The sequence below is a fragment of the Hyperolius riggenbachi genome, chromosome 5, assembly GCF_040937935.1.
Source record: "Hyperolius riggenbachi isolate aHypRig1 chromosome 5, aHypRig1.pri, whole genome shotgun sequence".
NCBI lineage: Eukaryota > Metazoa > Chordata > Amphibia > Anura > Hyperoliidae > Hyperolius > Hyperolius riggenbachi.
Window position 1 is genome coordinate 445,346,934 of NC_090650.1, and position 15,800 is coordinate 445,362,733.

General features: G+C 53.2%; 1 protein-coding gene across 3 annotated transcripts in view; it reads right to left on the reverse strand.

The window, feature by feature from the left end:
* The window catches only part of GPT (glutamic--pyruvic transaminase), a 108,717-nt gene that overhangs the window by 87,777 nt on the left and 5,140 nt on the right, over positions 1 to 15,800 (reverse strand). The window contains exon 1 of one of the 3 annotated variants that reach the window (XM_068238171.1): positions 6,399 to 6,444. The exons of 1 other annotated variant lie outside the window; for it this stretch is intronic. Coding sequence is in view for 1 of the 2 variants with exons in the window: in XM_068238166.1 (XP_068094267.1) it covers positions 6,223 to 6,224 (2 nt within the window). In the remaining variant the exon portion in view is untranslated. Of the gene's footprint in view, positions 1 to 6,222; positions 6,294 to 6,398; positions 6,445 to 15,800 lie in introns of those variants that run through there. One more of the 3 variants, XM_068238166.1, reaches the window with a different exon arrangement.

Consider the following 15,800-nt stretch of genomic DNA (forward strand, 5'->3'; position numbering starts at 1 on the left):
TGTTCAGCAAGAAATGCTTTTGTATTTGCCCTTTTATATGACTGTTAAATGGACGAGAACTGGATGTTATTGTGGAAAAGTTCTTATTGAAAACCTTTTTCTATGCTATACAAGATTTTATTTGAATAAACATTCTCATCAGACATGATGCAGGCAGAGGAAGCATGCTCATGGAGTTCTTCTTTATAATTCCCTTTTTCAGGGTGTAACAGCAGCGGGGGACCAGAGGATTAGTGAGTGACTGCGAGGGCACAGGACGGCTGCAGGGGGCTGGTAGAAGCAGAACTAGCTGGCGGTGGGGGGCCAGAGGATTAGTGAGTGGCTGCGAGGGCACAGGACTGCTGCAGGGGGCTGGTAGAAGCAGAACTAGCTGGCAGCGGGGGAGCAGAGGATTAGTGAGTGGCTGCGAGGGCACAGGACTGCTGCAGGGGGCTGGTAGAAGCAGAACTAGCTGGCAGCGGGGGAGCAGAGGATTAGTGAGTGGCTGCGAGGGCACAGGACTGCTGCAGGGGGCTGGTAGAAGCAGAACTAGCAGGCAGCGGGGGGCCAGAGGATTAGTGAGTGGCTGCGAGGGCTCAGGACTGCTGCAGGGGGCTGATAGAAGCAGAACTAGCTGGTGGCGGGGGACTGGAGCAGCAGTGAGTGGCTGCGAGGGCAGAGGACTGCTGCAGGGGGCTGGTAGAAGCAGAACTAGCTGGCAGCGGGAGACCAGAGGATAAGTGAGTGGCTGCGAGGGCACAGGATGGCTGCAGGGGGCTGGTAGAAGCAGAGCTAGCTGGCAGCGGGGGAGCAGAGGATTAGTGAGTGGCTGCGAGGGCACAGGACTGCTTCAGGGGGCTGGTAGAAGCCCCAGGTGAGTAAAACTCATTTTTTTTCTGGCTGAAGTGTCCCTTTAATGACAGTGGGCTCTATTCACAAAATCATGTGTGGTAACTCTTTTTTGGGTGAAAAATTACCTCCAGTGATAATTCACTAAAAATAGTGAAAATAGTGAGTATTCACTAAAAATGTACCAAGTGTTATAAATGTTTGATAAAAGTGCGGTAAAACTGGTGATAAAACAGGTGATGAACAGTCAGTAATATGTACGGAAATAAAGCTTTTTTGACCACTGTAGGGCAGCCCACATACTTGCCACCCATTACACAGAGACGACCCAGGAAAGCCTGTCACATTTACAGTGGACCTGAACTCTTGCACAGGACAGAAGGAAAACCTATAGAAATGCACCCCGTATGTATATAATTTAGCCTGTCTAATCCCCCCTCATCTGTGAATAATCACAACTGTAATTTAGGCTCTCATCTGTGCCAGCTGGCTGCCTCAGCAGAGCAGCTAATGTGTAAACACAGAATGTTAACCCTATGTCTGCATCCATGAAAGCAGGAAGTACATACACTGGAGATTTTTTTGCTGGATTTGTATCAGCTGTAACAAAAAATGTTTTTCTTTAAAGGTAATTATGCTGTTGCTTATTTTTTAGAGCAGAGATGAATTTCCTCCTTGGCATCTATAAAATCATCTAAAAGACTGTATGAGGTCAGAAAGTGCGCCTTGAGATTAGACACACTCGTCTTTTCTGCCTTCTGTGTAAAATTGACATAAACTCGTACAAAGAAAGCTCAAAAGGCTCCGCCCTGAAGGCCAAATGCAGAGAAGTGATAATTATCACCTACCATTTGTAGGTGATAAAAAAATCCTTAATTAACACCAACTTTTCAATTGAGAATCTCAAATTGGAGATAAATTTTGAGGTAATTACCTCACTTTTACCGCATGAGGTAATTTAGTGAGAAAAAAAAAATGTGAATTTCAAAATGGAGATATTTTGGTCGGTGTTTATCACTACCTAATTTAACTCATGCGTTAACTCATTGAGAATAGAGCCCAGTATGTTTGTTTAGGCTGAAGTTCCCCTTTAAGCCTGGTACACACTTTCAATTATGATTGGCCAATCATTGACCGATTTTACCACCTCCATGAGGGGGGTTGGGGGATCATGTGCGGCCCACGAAGGAGGAGGCGGAGCGTAGGTGTGACGATGGGCTGCATTCAGACAAGATCCAACATACCAGATCTCTCACTGACATATTGGGGCCGCTGTATACACACTATTTCAGTGATGGCTAACCTTGGCACTCCAGCTGTGGTGGAACTACACGTCCCATGAGGCATTGCAATACTAACTCGGAGAGGCAGAGGCATGATGGGATTTGTAGTTTTGTCACAGCTGGCGTGCCAAGGTTACCCATCACTGACCTAGGTGCACGGCAGAGGAGGTCTTTAGTCGCCACCTCAGCCGAGTTTAGTCTAGTGTGTGTATGAAGTTTAATATGTGTGTGGTGAAGCTTTTCTGGTGTCAGTTACTGGCTTTCCTCACCTGGCCATGCAGTGTTTTCTGGCTGCTGTGTGGTAACTGTGGTGATTGCCGGTTGCTGTGCGGTGATTGTCAGTTGCTGTGTGGTAACTGGCAGGCGTTGTACAGTGACTGCGGTGTGATGACTTACGGTTGCTGTGTGGTGTCTGCCAGCTGCTGAGCGGTGACTGTGGCGATTGCCGGCTGCTGAGCGGTGTTGCCAGCTGCGGTGACTGTGGTGTCTGCCGACTGCTGTGCGGTGACTGTGGTGTCTGCCGGCTGCTGTGCGGTGACTGTGGTGATTGCCGGCTGCTGAGCGGTGATTGCCAGCTGCGGTGACTGTGGTGTCTGCCGACTGCTGTGCGGTGACTGTGGTGTCTGCCGGCTGCTGTGCAATGACTATGGCGATAGCCGGTTGCTGTACGGTGAATCGGTGACTGTGGTGTCTGCCGGCTGCTGTACAATGACTGTGGTGATTGCCTGTTGCTGTACGGTGATTGCCAGCCGCTGTACAGTGACTGTGGTGAATGTCGATTGCTGGCTGCGGTGACTGTGGTGTCTGCCGGCTGCTGTGCTGTGACTGCGGAATCTGCCGACTGCTCTGCTGTGACTGTGGTGTCTGCCGGCTGCTGTGCTGTGACTGTGGTGTCTGCCGACTGCTCTGCTGTGACTGTGGTGTCTGCCGGCTGCTCTGCTGTGACTGTGGTGTCTGCCGGCTGCTGTGCTGTGACTGTGGTGTCTGCCGACTGCTCTGCTGTGACTGTGGTGTCTGCCAGCTGCTGTGCTGTGACTGTGGTGTCTGCCGGCTGCTGTGCTGTGACTGTGGTGTCTGCCGCCTGCTGTGCTGTGACTGTGGTATCTGCCGGCTGCTGTGCTGTGACTGTGGTGTCTGCCGACTGCTGTGCTGTGACTGTGGTGTCTGCCGACTGCTGTGCTGTGACTGTGGTGTCTGCCGACTGCTGTGCTGTGACTGTGGTGTCTGCCGGCTGCTGTGCTGTGACTGTGGTGTCTGCCGACTGCTGTGCTGTGACTGCGGAATCTGCCGACTGCTGTGACTGTGATGTCTGCCGGCTGCTGTGCTGTAACTGTGGTGTCTGCCGGCTGCTGTGCTGTGACTGTGGTGTCTGCCGGCTGCTGTGCTGTGACTGTGGTGTCTGCCGGCTGCTCTGCTGTGACTGTGGTGGCTGCTGTGCTGTGACTGTGGTGGCTGCTCTGCTGTGACTGTGGTGTCTGCCGGCTGCTGTGCTGTGACTGTGGTGTCTGCCGGCTGCTGTGCTGTGACTGTGGTGTCTGCCGGCTGCTGTGCTGTGACTGTGGTGTCTGCCGGCTGCTGTGCTGTGACTGTGATGTCTGCCGGCTGCTGTGCTGTGACTGTGGTGTCTGCCGACTGCTCTGCTGTGACTGTGGTGTCTGCCGGCTGCTCTGCTGTGACTGTGGTGTCTGCCGGCTGCTGTGCTGTGACTGTGGTGTCTGCCGACTGCTCTGCTGTGACTGTGGTGTCTGCCAGCTGCTGTGCTGTGACTGTGGTGTCTGCCGGCTGCTGTGCTGTGACTGTGGTGTCTGCCGACTGCTCTGCTGTGACTGTGGTGTCTGCCAGCTGCTGTGCTGTGACTGTGGTGTCTGCCGGCTGCTGTGCTGTGACTGTGGTGGCTGCCGCCTGCTGTGCTGTGACTGTGGTATCTGCCGGCTGCTGTGCTGTGACTGTGGTGTCTGCCGACTGCTGTGCTGGGACTGTGGTGTCTGCCGACTGCTGTGCTGTGACTGTGGTGTCTGCCGGCTGCTGTGCTGTGACTGTGGTGTCTGCCGACTGCTGTGCTGTGACTGCGGAATCTGCCGACTGCTGTGACTGTGATGTCTGCCGGCTGCTGTGCTGTGACTGTGGTGTCTGCCGGCTGCTGTGCTGTGACTGTGGTGTCTGCCGGCTGCTCTGCTGTGACTGTGGTGGCTGCTGTGCTGTGACTGTGGTGGCTGCTCTGCTGTGACTGTGGTGTCTGCCGGCTGCTGTGCTGTGACTGTGGTGTCTGCCGGCTGCTGTGCTGTGACTGCGGAATCTGCCGGCTGCTGTGCTGTGACTGTGGTGTCTGCTGTGCTGTGCTGTGACTGTGGTGTCTGCCGGCTGCTGTGCTGTGACTGTGGTGTCTGCCGGCTGCTGTGCTGTGACTGTGGTGTCTGCCGGCTGCTGTGCTGTGACTGTGGTGTCTGCCGGCTGCTGTGCTGTGACTGTGGTGTCTGCCGGCTGCTCTGCTGTGACTGTGGTGTCTGCCGGCTGCTGTGCTGTGACTGTGGTGTCTGCCGGCTGCTGTGCTGTGACTGTGGTGGCTGCTGTGCTGTGACTGTGGTGGCTGCTGTGCTGTGACTGTGGTGTCTGCCGGCTGCTGTGCTGTGACTGTGGTGTCTGCCGACTGCTGTGCTGTGACTGCGGAATCTGCCGACTGCTGTGACTGTGATGTCTGCCGGCTGCTGTGCTGTGACTGTGGTGTCTGCCGGCTGCTGTGCTGTGACTGTGGTGTCTGCCGGCTGCTGTGCTGTGACTGTGGTGTCTGCCGGCTGCTCTGCTGTGACTGTGGTGGCTGCTGTGCTGTGACTGTGGTGGCTGCTCTGCTGTGACTGTGGTGTCTGCCGGCTGCTGTGCTGTGACTGCGGAATCTGCCGGCTGCTGTGCTGTGACTGTGGTGTCTGCTGTGCTGTGATGTGACTGTGGTGTCTGCCGGCTGCTGTGCTGTGACTGTGGTGTCTGCCGGCTGCTGTGCTGTGACTGTGGTGTCTGCCGGCTGCTGTGCTGTGACTGTGGTGTCTGCCGGCTGCTCTGCTGTGACTGTGGTGTCTGCCGGCTGCTCTGCTGTGACTGTGGTGTCTGCCGGCTGCTCTGCTGTGACTGTGGTGTCTGCCGGCTGCTGTGCGGTGACTGTGATGTCTGACGGCTGCTGTGCTGTGACTGTGATGTCTGCCGGCTGCTGTGCTGTGACTGTGGTGTCTGCCGACTGCTGTGCTGTGACTGCGGAATCTGCCGACTGCTCTGCTGTGACTGTGGTGGCTGCCGACTGCTCTGCTGTGACTGTGGTGTCTGCCGGCTGCTGTGCTGTGACTGTGGTGGCTGCCGGCTGCTGTGCTGTGACTGTGGGGCGGTTCAGCTAATGGAAGTAATTATTATCTGGGGGAACCAGTTCTTTAACACGTTCCTCTTCAGCATCAGACGGTTTTATCCGGAATTTATTGCCATCACTGGTCTAAACCTGCCACAAACACAGCATAATTACACATAATGAGCTTTTAGCTCAACCAAATTGTAAATTTTTTTATTTGCAAGAGCCAAAATTAGCAGGAGCTGAACCAGAACTTTGCACGGTGCTAACCAGATTCTGGGGCAAGTGCTCAATCCAGCGGCCAGTAAGTGCAACCCAAGCGGCCACGCCCATACAATACACACATGGTTCTGAATGCCCCCCCAAGGCAAGGTTCACACCTCTCAGAATCGCATGCCTTTCCCTGCATCAGACAGACAGAGAAATCCTGACTATTATTAAGACCTGACTGATGCCAGAGGTAGCTGCTATGTGCATGGACACAGGACAGGGGGGGAGGGGGGGGGGGACACAATGGCTGAAAGGCTCCCTCTAGAGGGGTGGCCTAGAATAGCAGTCTCATCCAGTATCACATCTGTCTAGAATCCACAGGATTCCCATGCATTACCATGCAGATCATACACCATACGCATCAGAGCCGACAACCCCACACACAGCGTCAGCAAACCGCAGACATTATCACATGTGCATTCTCCGGCGCGCGCTCTGTATGATGGGATGTAGGACCGCTGTCTATACAGAATCAGTACCTTTAATTCACATCTAACTGTAATACAAACTCACATTTCTGTGACCGCAGTATCCAATATACTAAACGGAAGCTGCCATCACACACGGACACACTGCGGCCAGTTCTCAGTTACACGGCACGGCACAGTTAGCAAGGAGCAACTGCTCATTCACCAGCCGATCTGCCAGAAATCCTATATACTAACCAAAGGTTATAAAGATGCACAGACCTGGAATCACCTAAGGCTTAGTGTAGGCAGAGCAGTTGTGGGTGGTGGCTTAGTGTAGGCAGAGCAGTTGTGGGCGGCGGCTTAGTGTAGGCAGAGCAGTTGTGGGCGGTGGCTTAGTGTAGACACAGCAGTTGTGGGTGGTGGCTTAGTGTGGGCAGAGCAGTTGTGGGTGGTGGCTTAGTGTAGGCAGATCAGTTGTGGGTGGTGGCTTAGTGTAGGCAGAGCAGTTGTGGGCGGTGGCTTAGTGTAGACAGAGCAGTTGTGGGTGGTGGCTTAGTGTGGGCAGAGCAGTTGTGGGTGGTGGCTTAGTGTAGGCAGAGCAGTTGTGGGTGGTGGCTTAGTGTAGGCAGAGCAGTTGTGGGTGGTGGCTTAGTGTGGGTGATGCAGTTGTGGGCGGTGGCTTAGTGTAGGCAGAGCAGTTGTGGGTGGTGGCTTAGTGTGGGCAGAGCAGTTGTGGGCGGCGGCTTAGTGTAGGCAGAGCAGTTGTGGGTGGTGGCTTAGTGTAGGCAGAGCAGTTGTGGGTGGTGGCTTAGTGTAGGCAGAGCAGTTGTGGGTGGTGACTTAGTGTGGGCAGAGCAGTTGTGGGTGGTGGCTTAGTGTGGGTGATGCAGTTGTGGGTGGTGGCTTAGTGTGGGCAGAGCAGTTGTGGGTGGTGGCTTAGTGTGGGCGATGCAGTTGTGGGTGGCGGCTTAGTGTAGGCAGAGCAGTTGTGGGCGGCGGCTTAGTGTAGGCAGAGCAGTTGTGGGTGGTGGCTTAGTGTGGGTGATGCAGTTGTGGGTGGTGGCTTAGTGTAGGCAGAGCAGTTGTGGGTGGTGACTTAGTGTAGGCAGAGCAGTTGTGGGTGGTGGCTTAGTGTAGGCAGAGCAGTTGTGGGTGGTGACTTAGTGTGGGAGGAGCAGTTGTGGGCGGTGACTTAGTGTAGGCAGAGCAGTTGTGGGTGGTGGCTTAGTGTAGGCAGAGCAGTTGTGGGTTGTGGCTTAGTGTGGGTGATGCAGTTGTGGGTGGTGGCTTAGTGTAGGCAGAGCAGTTGTGGGTGGTGACTTAGTGTAGGCAGAGCAGTTGTGGGTGGTGGCTTAGTGTAGGCAGAGCAGTTGTGGGTGGTGGCTTAGTGTAGGCAGAGCAGTTGTGGGTGGTGGCTTAGTGTGGGCAGAGCAGTTGTGGGTGGTGATTTAGTGTGGGAGGAGCAGTTGTGGGTGGTGGCTTAGTGTAGGCAGAGCAGTTGTGGGTGGTGGCTTAGTGTAGGCAGAGCAGCTGTGGGTGGTGGCTTAGTGTAGGCAGAGCAGCTGTGGGTGGTGGCTTAGTGTAGGCAGAGCAGTTGTGGGTGGTGACTTAGTGTAGGCAGAGCAGTTGTGGGTGGCGGCTTAGTGTGGGTGATGCAGTTGTGGGTGGTGGCTTAGTGTAGGCAGAGCAGTTGTGGGTGGTGGCTTAGTGTAGGCAGAGCAGTTGTGGGTGGTGACTTAGTGTGGGAGGAGCAGTTGTGGGTGGTGGCTTAGTGTAGGCAGAGCAGTTGTGGGTGGTGGCTTAGTGTAGGCAGAGCAGTTGTGGGTGGTGGCTTAGTATAGGCAGAGCAGTTGTGGGTGGTGACTTAGTGTAGGCAGAGCAGTTGTGGGTGGTGGCTTAGTGTAAGCAGAGCAGTTGTGGGTGGTGGCTTAGTGTGGGCAGAGCAGTTGTGGGTGGTGGCTGAGAGCGGGTAGAGCAGTTGTGGGTGGTGGCTTAGTGTGGGCAGAGCAGTTGTGGGTGGTGGCTTAGTGTAGGCAGAGCAGTTGTGGGTGGTGACTTAGTGTAGGCAGAGCAGTTGTGGGTAGTGACTTAGTGTGGGAGGAGCAGTTGTGGGTGGTGGCTTAGTGTAGGCAGAGCAGTTGTGGGTGGTGGCTTAGTGTAGGCAGAGCAGTTGTGGGTGGTGGCTTAGTGTAGGCAGAGCAGTTGTGGGTGGTGACTTAGTGTAGGCAGAGCAGTTGTGGGTAGTGACTTAGTGTGGGAGGAGCAGTTGTGGGTGGTGGCTTAGTGTAGGCAGAGCAGCTGTGGGTGGTGGCTTAGTGTAGGCAGAGCAGCTGTGGGTGGTGGCTTAGTGTAGGCAGAGCAGTTGTGGGTGGTGACTTAGTGTAGGCAGAGCAGTTGTGGGTGGCTGCTTAGTGTGGGTGATGCAGTTGTGGGTGGTGGCTTAGTGTGGGCAGAGCAGTTGTGGGTGGTGGCTTAGTGTAGGCAGAGCAGTTGTGGGTGGTGGCTTAGTGTAGGCAGAGCAGTTGTTGGTGGTGGCTTAGTGTAGGCAGAGCAGTTGTGGGTGGTGGCTTAGTGTAGGCAGAGCAGTTGTGGGTGGTGGCTTAGTGTAGGCAGAGCAGTTGTGGGTGGTGACTTAGTGTGGGAGGAGCAGTTGTGGGTGGTGGCTTAGTGTAGGCAGAGCAGTTGTGGGTGGTGGCTTAGTGTAGGCAGAGCAGTTGTGGGTGGTGGCTTAGTATAGGCAGAGCAGTTGTGGGTGGTGACTTAGTGTAGGCAGAGCAGTTGTGGGTGGTGGCTTAGTGTAAGCAGAGCAGTTGTGGGTGGTGGCTTAGTGTGGGCAGAGCAGTTGTGGGTGGTGGCTTAGTGTGGGCAGAGCAGTTGTGGGTAGTGACTTAGTGTGGGAGGAGCAGTTGTGAGAGGTGGCTTAGTGTAGGCAGAGCAGTTGTGGGTGGTGACTTAGTGTAGGCAGAGCAGTTGTGGGTAGTGACTTAGTGTAGGCAGAGCAGTTGTGGGTGGTGACTTAGTGTAGGCAGAGCAGTTGTGGGTGGTGGCTTAGTGTAGGCAGAGCAGTTATGGGTGGTGGCTTAGTGTAGGCAGAGCAGTTGTGGGTGGTGGCTTAGTGTGGGCAGAGCAGTTGTGGGTGGTGACTTAGTGTGGGAGGAGCAGTTGTGGGTGGTGGCTTAGTGTAGGCAGAGCAGTTGTGGGTGGTGGCTTAGTGTAGGCAGAGCAGTTGTGGGTGGTGGCTTAGTGTAGGCAGAGCAGTTGTGGGTGGTGACTTAGTGTAGGCAGAGCAGTTGTGGGTAGTGACTTAGTGTGGGAGGAGCAGTTGTGGGTGGTGGCTTAGTGTAGGCAGAGCAGCTGCGGGTGGTGGCTTAGTGTAGGCAGAGCAGCTGTGGGTGGTGGCTTAGTGTAGGCAGAGCAGTTGTGGGTGGTGACTTAGTGTAGGCAGAGCAGTTGTGGGTGGCGGCTTAGTGTGGGTGATGCAGTTGTGGGTGGTGGCTTAGTGTAGGCAGAGCAGTTGTGGGTGGTGGCTTAGTGTAGGCAGAGCAGTTGTGGGTGGTGACTTAGTGTGGGAGGAGCAGTTGTGGGTGGTGGCTTAGTGTAGGCAGAGCAGTTGTGGGTGGTGGCTTAGTGTAGGCAGAGCAGTTGTGGGTGGTGGCTTAGTGTAGGCAGAGCAGTTGTGGGTGGTGGCTTAGTATAGGCAGAGCAGTTGTGGGTGGTGGCTTAGTGTAGGCAGAGCAGTTGTGGGTGGTGGCTTAGTGTAAGCAGAGCAGTTGTGGGTGGTGGCTTAGTGTAGGCAGAGCAGTTGTGGGTGGTGGCTGAGAGCGGGTAGAGCAGTTGTGGGTGGTGGCTTAGTGTGGGCAGAGCAGTTGTGGGTGGTGGCTTAGTGTAGGCGGAGCAGTTGTGGGTGGTGACTTAGTGTAGGCAGAGCAGTTGTGGGTGGTGACTTAGTGTAGGCAGAGCAGTTGTGGGTAGTGACTTAGTGTGGGAGGAGCAGTTGTGGGTGGTGGCTTAGTGTAGGCAGAGCAGTTGTGGGTGGTGGCTTAGTGTAGGCAGAGCAGTTGTGGGTGGTGGCTTAGTGTAGGCAGAGCAGTTGTGGGTGGTGACTTAGTGTAGGCAGAGCAGTTGTGGGTAGTGACTTAGTGTGGGAGGAGCAGTTGTGGGTGGTGGCTTAGTGTAGGCAGAGCAGCTGTGGGTGGTGGCTTAGTGTAGGCAGAGCAGCTGTGGGTGGTGGCTTAGTGTAGGCAGAGCAGTTGTGGGTGGTGACTTAGTGTAGGCAGAGCAGTTGTGGGTGGCTGCTTAGTGTGGGTGATGCAGTTGTGGGTGGTGGCTTAGTGTGGGCAGAGCAGTTGTGGGTGGTGGCTTAGTGTAGGCAGAGCAGTTGTGGGTGGTGGCTTAGTGTGGGAGGAGCAGTTGTGGGTGGTGACTTAGTGTGGGAGGAGCAGTTGTGGGTGGTGGCTTAGTGTAGGCAGAGCAGTTGTGGGTGGTGGCTTAGTGTAGGCAGAGCAGTTGTGGGTGGTGGCTTAGTGTAGGCAGAGCAGTTGTGGGTGGTGACTTAGTGTGGGAGGAGCAGTTGTGGGTGGTGGCTTAGTGTAGGCAGAGCAGTTGTGGGTGGTGGCTTAGTGTAGGCAGAGCAGTTGTGGGTGGTGGCTTAGTATAGGCAGAGCAGTTGTGGGTGGTGACTTAGTGTAGGCAGAGCAGTTGTGGGTGGTGGCTTAGTGTAAGCAGAGCAGTTGTGGGTGGTGGCTTAGTGTGGGCAGAGCAGTTGTGGGTGGTGGCTGAGAGCGGGTAGAGCAGTTGTGGGTGGTGGCTTAGTGTGGGCAGAGCAGTTGTGGGTGGTGGCTTAGTGTAGGCAGAGCAGTTGTGGGTGGTGGCTTAGTGTAGGCAGAGCAGTTGTGGGTGGTGGCTTAGTATAGGCAGAGCAGTTGTGGGTGGTGGCTTAGTGTAGGCAGAGCAGTTGTGGGTGGTGGCTTAGTGTAGGCAGAGCAGTTGTGGGTGGTGGCTTAGTATAGGCAGAGCAGTTGTGGGTGGTGGCTTAGTGTAGGCAGAGCAGTTGTGGGTGGTGGCTTAGTGTAAGCAGAGCAGTTGTGGGTGGTGGCTTAGTGTAGGCAGAGCAGTTGTGGGTGGTGGCTGAGAGCGGGTAGAGCAGTTGTGGGTGGTGACTTAGTGTGGGCGGAGCAGTTGTGGGTGGTGGCTTAGTGTAGGCAGAGCAGTTGTGGGTGGTGGCTTAGTGTAGGCAGAGCAGTTGTGGGTGGTGACTTAGTGTAGGCAGAGCAGTTGTGGGTGGTGGTTTAGTGTAGGCAGAGCAGTTGTGGGTGGTGGCTTAGTGTAGGCAGAGCAGTTGTGGGTGGTGGCTTAGTGTAGGCGGAGCAGTTGTGGGTGGTGGCTTAGTGTGGGCAGAGCAGTTGTGGGTGGTGGCTTAGTGTGGGCAGAGCAGTTGTGGGTGGTGGCTTAGTGTAGGCAGAGCAGTTGTGGGTGGTGACTTAGTGTAGGTAGAGCAGTTGTGGGTGGTGGCTTAGTGTGGGCAGAGCAGTTGTGGGTGGTGGCTTAGTGTAGGCAGAGCAGTTGTGGGTGGTGGCTTAGTGTGGGCAGAGCAGTTGTGGGTGGTGGCTTAGTGTGGGCAGAGCAGTTGTGGGTGGTGGCTTAGTGTGGGCAGAGCAGTTGTGGGTGGTGACTTAGTGTAGACAGAGCAGTTGTGGGTGGTGGCTTAGTGTAGGCATAGCAGTTGTGGGCGGTGGCTTAGTGTAGGCAGAGCAGTTGTGGGCGGTGGCTTAGTGTAGGCAGAGCAGTTGTGGGCGGTGACTTAGTGTAGACAGAGCAGTTGTGGGTGGTGGCTTAGTGTAGGCATAGCAGTTGTGGGCGGTGGCTTAGTGTAGGCAGAGCAGTTGTGGGCGGTGGCTTAGTGTAGGCAGAGCAGTTGTGGGCGGTGACTTAGTGTAGACAGAGCAGTTGTGGGTGGTGGCTTAGTGCGGAAGGCAGCTTAGTGCGGCAGTTGTGGCGGGCCCGCTGTATTTCACACTCGGGTTTCCTGGTTTTAAACCAATGCAGAAAAAATGTATTTAAAAAAAGTAAATTGATATAATAAAACTTTTTTGCAGCAAATATAAAAAACAAATCAGACAGAGCTCTCCTGGCCGCACGTTCTCCCTGCGTTATAAAGGAGGCCTGTGAAATGCGTAATAAATGCGCACAGAATGCCAGTGTGTGTACGGCGAGCGATGCTAGCAGTGATCACACAAAACATTTCGTTCCTCGACATTGTGACAGACATTGGGAAAACGCCATTACACTCATTCAGATGCCGGGAACCGCCCGTCTCATCGACATGAACGCCACGATAAACCAAACCTTAAAGTTACAGTCCACCGTACATCAGTGCTGTACACATCATGCTGCAGTTTAACGTTATTAAAACCCACAATAAATGTCTAAAATTGCCCAAAAACTCAAATAGCAATGTCTTTGTTGTTATGGCGATGGTACAATGGTGGAAAAACAAACTGCCTAGTAACTCCTGTCTCTAAGCAATAGCTATACAGTGCTTTTTTTTGTTAGATGTCTACTCCTGCTAATGGAGCTATCTTTAAAACATATTCAATTAGCAAATAAAAAATATTTCTGTGTTCTCTAGTAATTTCCCTTCTGGTGGCCCAAATATATATGTAAATATATATATTTTTTATTGGGAGGGGGGGGGGGTCACTTGTCATTAGGGACCAGCAGATGTGATGGGAAGAGGAGACCCCTGGTGTATGGGGAAGGAGGGGGGGGGGGGATTTACTGGACATTAGAGACTTCAGATGTTTTGACAGTTCTCTGAATTAGTGACGTCGTCGGCTGAAGTCCTGCGCTGGCTACATGCTGTTATTGTGTGACATCTAGAGCAGGGGAGGGTACAGAGCGGAGACATCTTATAGGACAGGAATGTGACACTACCCTTGTCACACGCTGTCCTACACACACACCCCGCAGTGCACAGTCCAATGCAAACATCACAGACGCCATACGGTACAAACTGTATAACTAACATAATATATAACCCAAGAAAAACATCTCGGCGAGCGTAACTCTGCTGTGTACAAACATCACATCTATGCCAGGAAACCCTGAGCTGAGACCAGCAATCATCCAACACTCCCCCCCCCCCCCCCCCCATCATCTCTGCCCACAGATCAGGTCATCACAGACCACGTATAAACACAACACCCACCATACACAGTCGACACGATGGCGACATGGCGCAACATCTCCCCCTGCATAGCTCTGCTGTGCGCAAGCTTCACACCCCTGCCAGGATAATTCCCCCCCATCTCTGCTCACTGCTCAGGTCACCACAGACCTAATAATGCCCACTGTCCCCATGTGTCTCCTTCTGTCCCCATGTGTCTCCTTGTGCCCCCCAATGACTGTGTCCCCTTCTGCCCCCATGTGTGCCCTTCTGTCATAAAAGAAGCCTTCTGCCCCCCTTGTCTTCTCCGCTCCCCCCGAATAAATGAAAGCAGTGGCAGCACGGCCAATAATCCATCGGCTCCAACAGTGATCAGAGACCTCTCCTCTCTCTCACTGCTCCCCTAGTGCAGGCTTCTGCTGATTGCATCATCAGCAGGAGCCAGCACTAGGGGGAACAGTGCGGGAGGGAGAGGTCTCTGATCACTGCTGGAGCCAATGGATTATGTGAGCCGTGCTGCCACTGCTTTTATGTATTAAAGGGGGAGGGGGTGCAGGAGAAAATCGGGACAATACAGTGCATCATATATTAAGAAATATATACAGTAAAATTACTTAGAGTTAATTATTTACCTGATTGGACATAGTGGGGTGAGGTGGCGGCCATGTTTTAGAAGTCTGCTGAAGCTCTTCAGAAACCTCCGCCTGGATTTCTGCTGTCCACCCCTGGCTCAGCAGCCACCGATTAGGCCACGGCTGCCAAGCTGGGGGCAGGCCACGGCAATACAGATGGGGGTGGCCACAGCCTTGACAAGAGATTTGAAGAACATGCTACGGCCGCAGTACAGGGCGGGGGCGTTGGCGGAGCAGACACCTACCTGGTAGTGTCGGACTGGGAGGTGGAAAAGCTGAGGAAATCCCCTTGCTGGCCAAGCAGCAGTAATCAGGTGTTGCTGCTCACAGTTGCTGCAGGTTTCTATTGGGAGAGGGTTACTGCTGCTTGGCCAGCAGGTGGATTTCCTCAGTTTTTCCACCTCCCAATCCGACACTGCTGCCTGTATGAATTACGGCCAATCAGGTAGGTATATAACCCTGAGACTTCCCTCCTCACCCAATCCAGTATCTTTCAGTGAATATACTATGCATGGATACTTCAGGCATATTACATAGGAGAGATAAGATTGTACAATGGAGATTGTATCATTAGTGGACACTGTTAGAGCTCATTCAGAGAAGCAGTTGATTCTGGATCCACAACCATCCTGCCACTCCTAGAGAACTGCCCGCCACCCGCAGGCGAATACATGCGGTGTACACGGAAAACCATGTGCTGTAAAACGCTCAACAAAACATTCAATAGAAGATCCCGTAAAAGTCCCAATAAAGTTTCAGCTGCTGAGAAATCCTGCGGCTTAAAGTGTAACTGTCGGGCATAAAATAAAAAATCAATTCTTTATTTTTATCTGGTAAACAAGTAATACGGATGCTAATCAGGTAATCCAAAAGTTAAAATCTCTATTAGTTTTCTTGTTTATTAATGATCATTCCCCAGTTTACCTGACTCTTATTTGGTACGTTGCCACAGAAAGGAAGTTGCAGGGCATGCTGGGTTGTCTTTTTTTGCTTCTTTATTTCCCCTCAGACTAAACTAATGTACAGAAGCAAAAAAGGACAACCCAGCATGCCCTGCAACTTCCTTTTTGCGGCAACGTACCAAATAAGAGTCAGGTAAACTGGGGAATGATCATTAATAAACAAGAAAACTAATAGAGATTTTAACTTTTGGATTGCCTGATTAGCATCCTTATTACTTGTTTACCAGATAAAAATAAAGAATTGGTTTTTGATTTTATGCCCGACAGTTACACTTTAAAGCAAACTTGTGACAGGGAGAGTAAAACCTGGATAGGCAGGGAAGGTTAACAGATAGGCAGGGAACAGATGCCCCCCAAAGCTCTGGACCCCTCTGTGGTCACATGGACTGCCCCCTATAATTACTCCTCTACGGAATATACAGACCAGTGAAGTGGCTGTGCAGCCTATGAAGTAGCACGGATCGCATTCTGCGCACGGACTGTATTGTTTGCTTGCAGGCGGTTGCAGCATTCACAGGGGGTAAGGAGGGGTTATAAAGCATGCCGGCCACTCCGGCTCAATCTGCAAAGGTTATGAGTCCGAAATGTGGGTCCGACTCATGTATAAGTCACATCTATATTTTTATTTAGTGAGTCAGACCTACATTTCTAGACTTATAGTCGAGTATATACGGTACTGAGCGTAATTATGATTGCAAATGTTTAAATCCACTTCAATGTACCATCAATTAGATGTTGTGTCTAGTCCAATGTCCTGTGGCGCAGCCAGGGGGGGGGGGGGGGCAAATGGGGACATATGTACCCGGGCGCGGCAATGTCGGGGCGCTCAGTGGCTGCCGCTGGTTTCCTATGGGCAGGGGGAGCGCACTTTGCCTTGTATGTCAGGGCAGTGAGGTCACATGGCGCCGACATCTGTTACCAT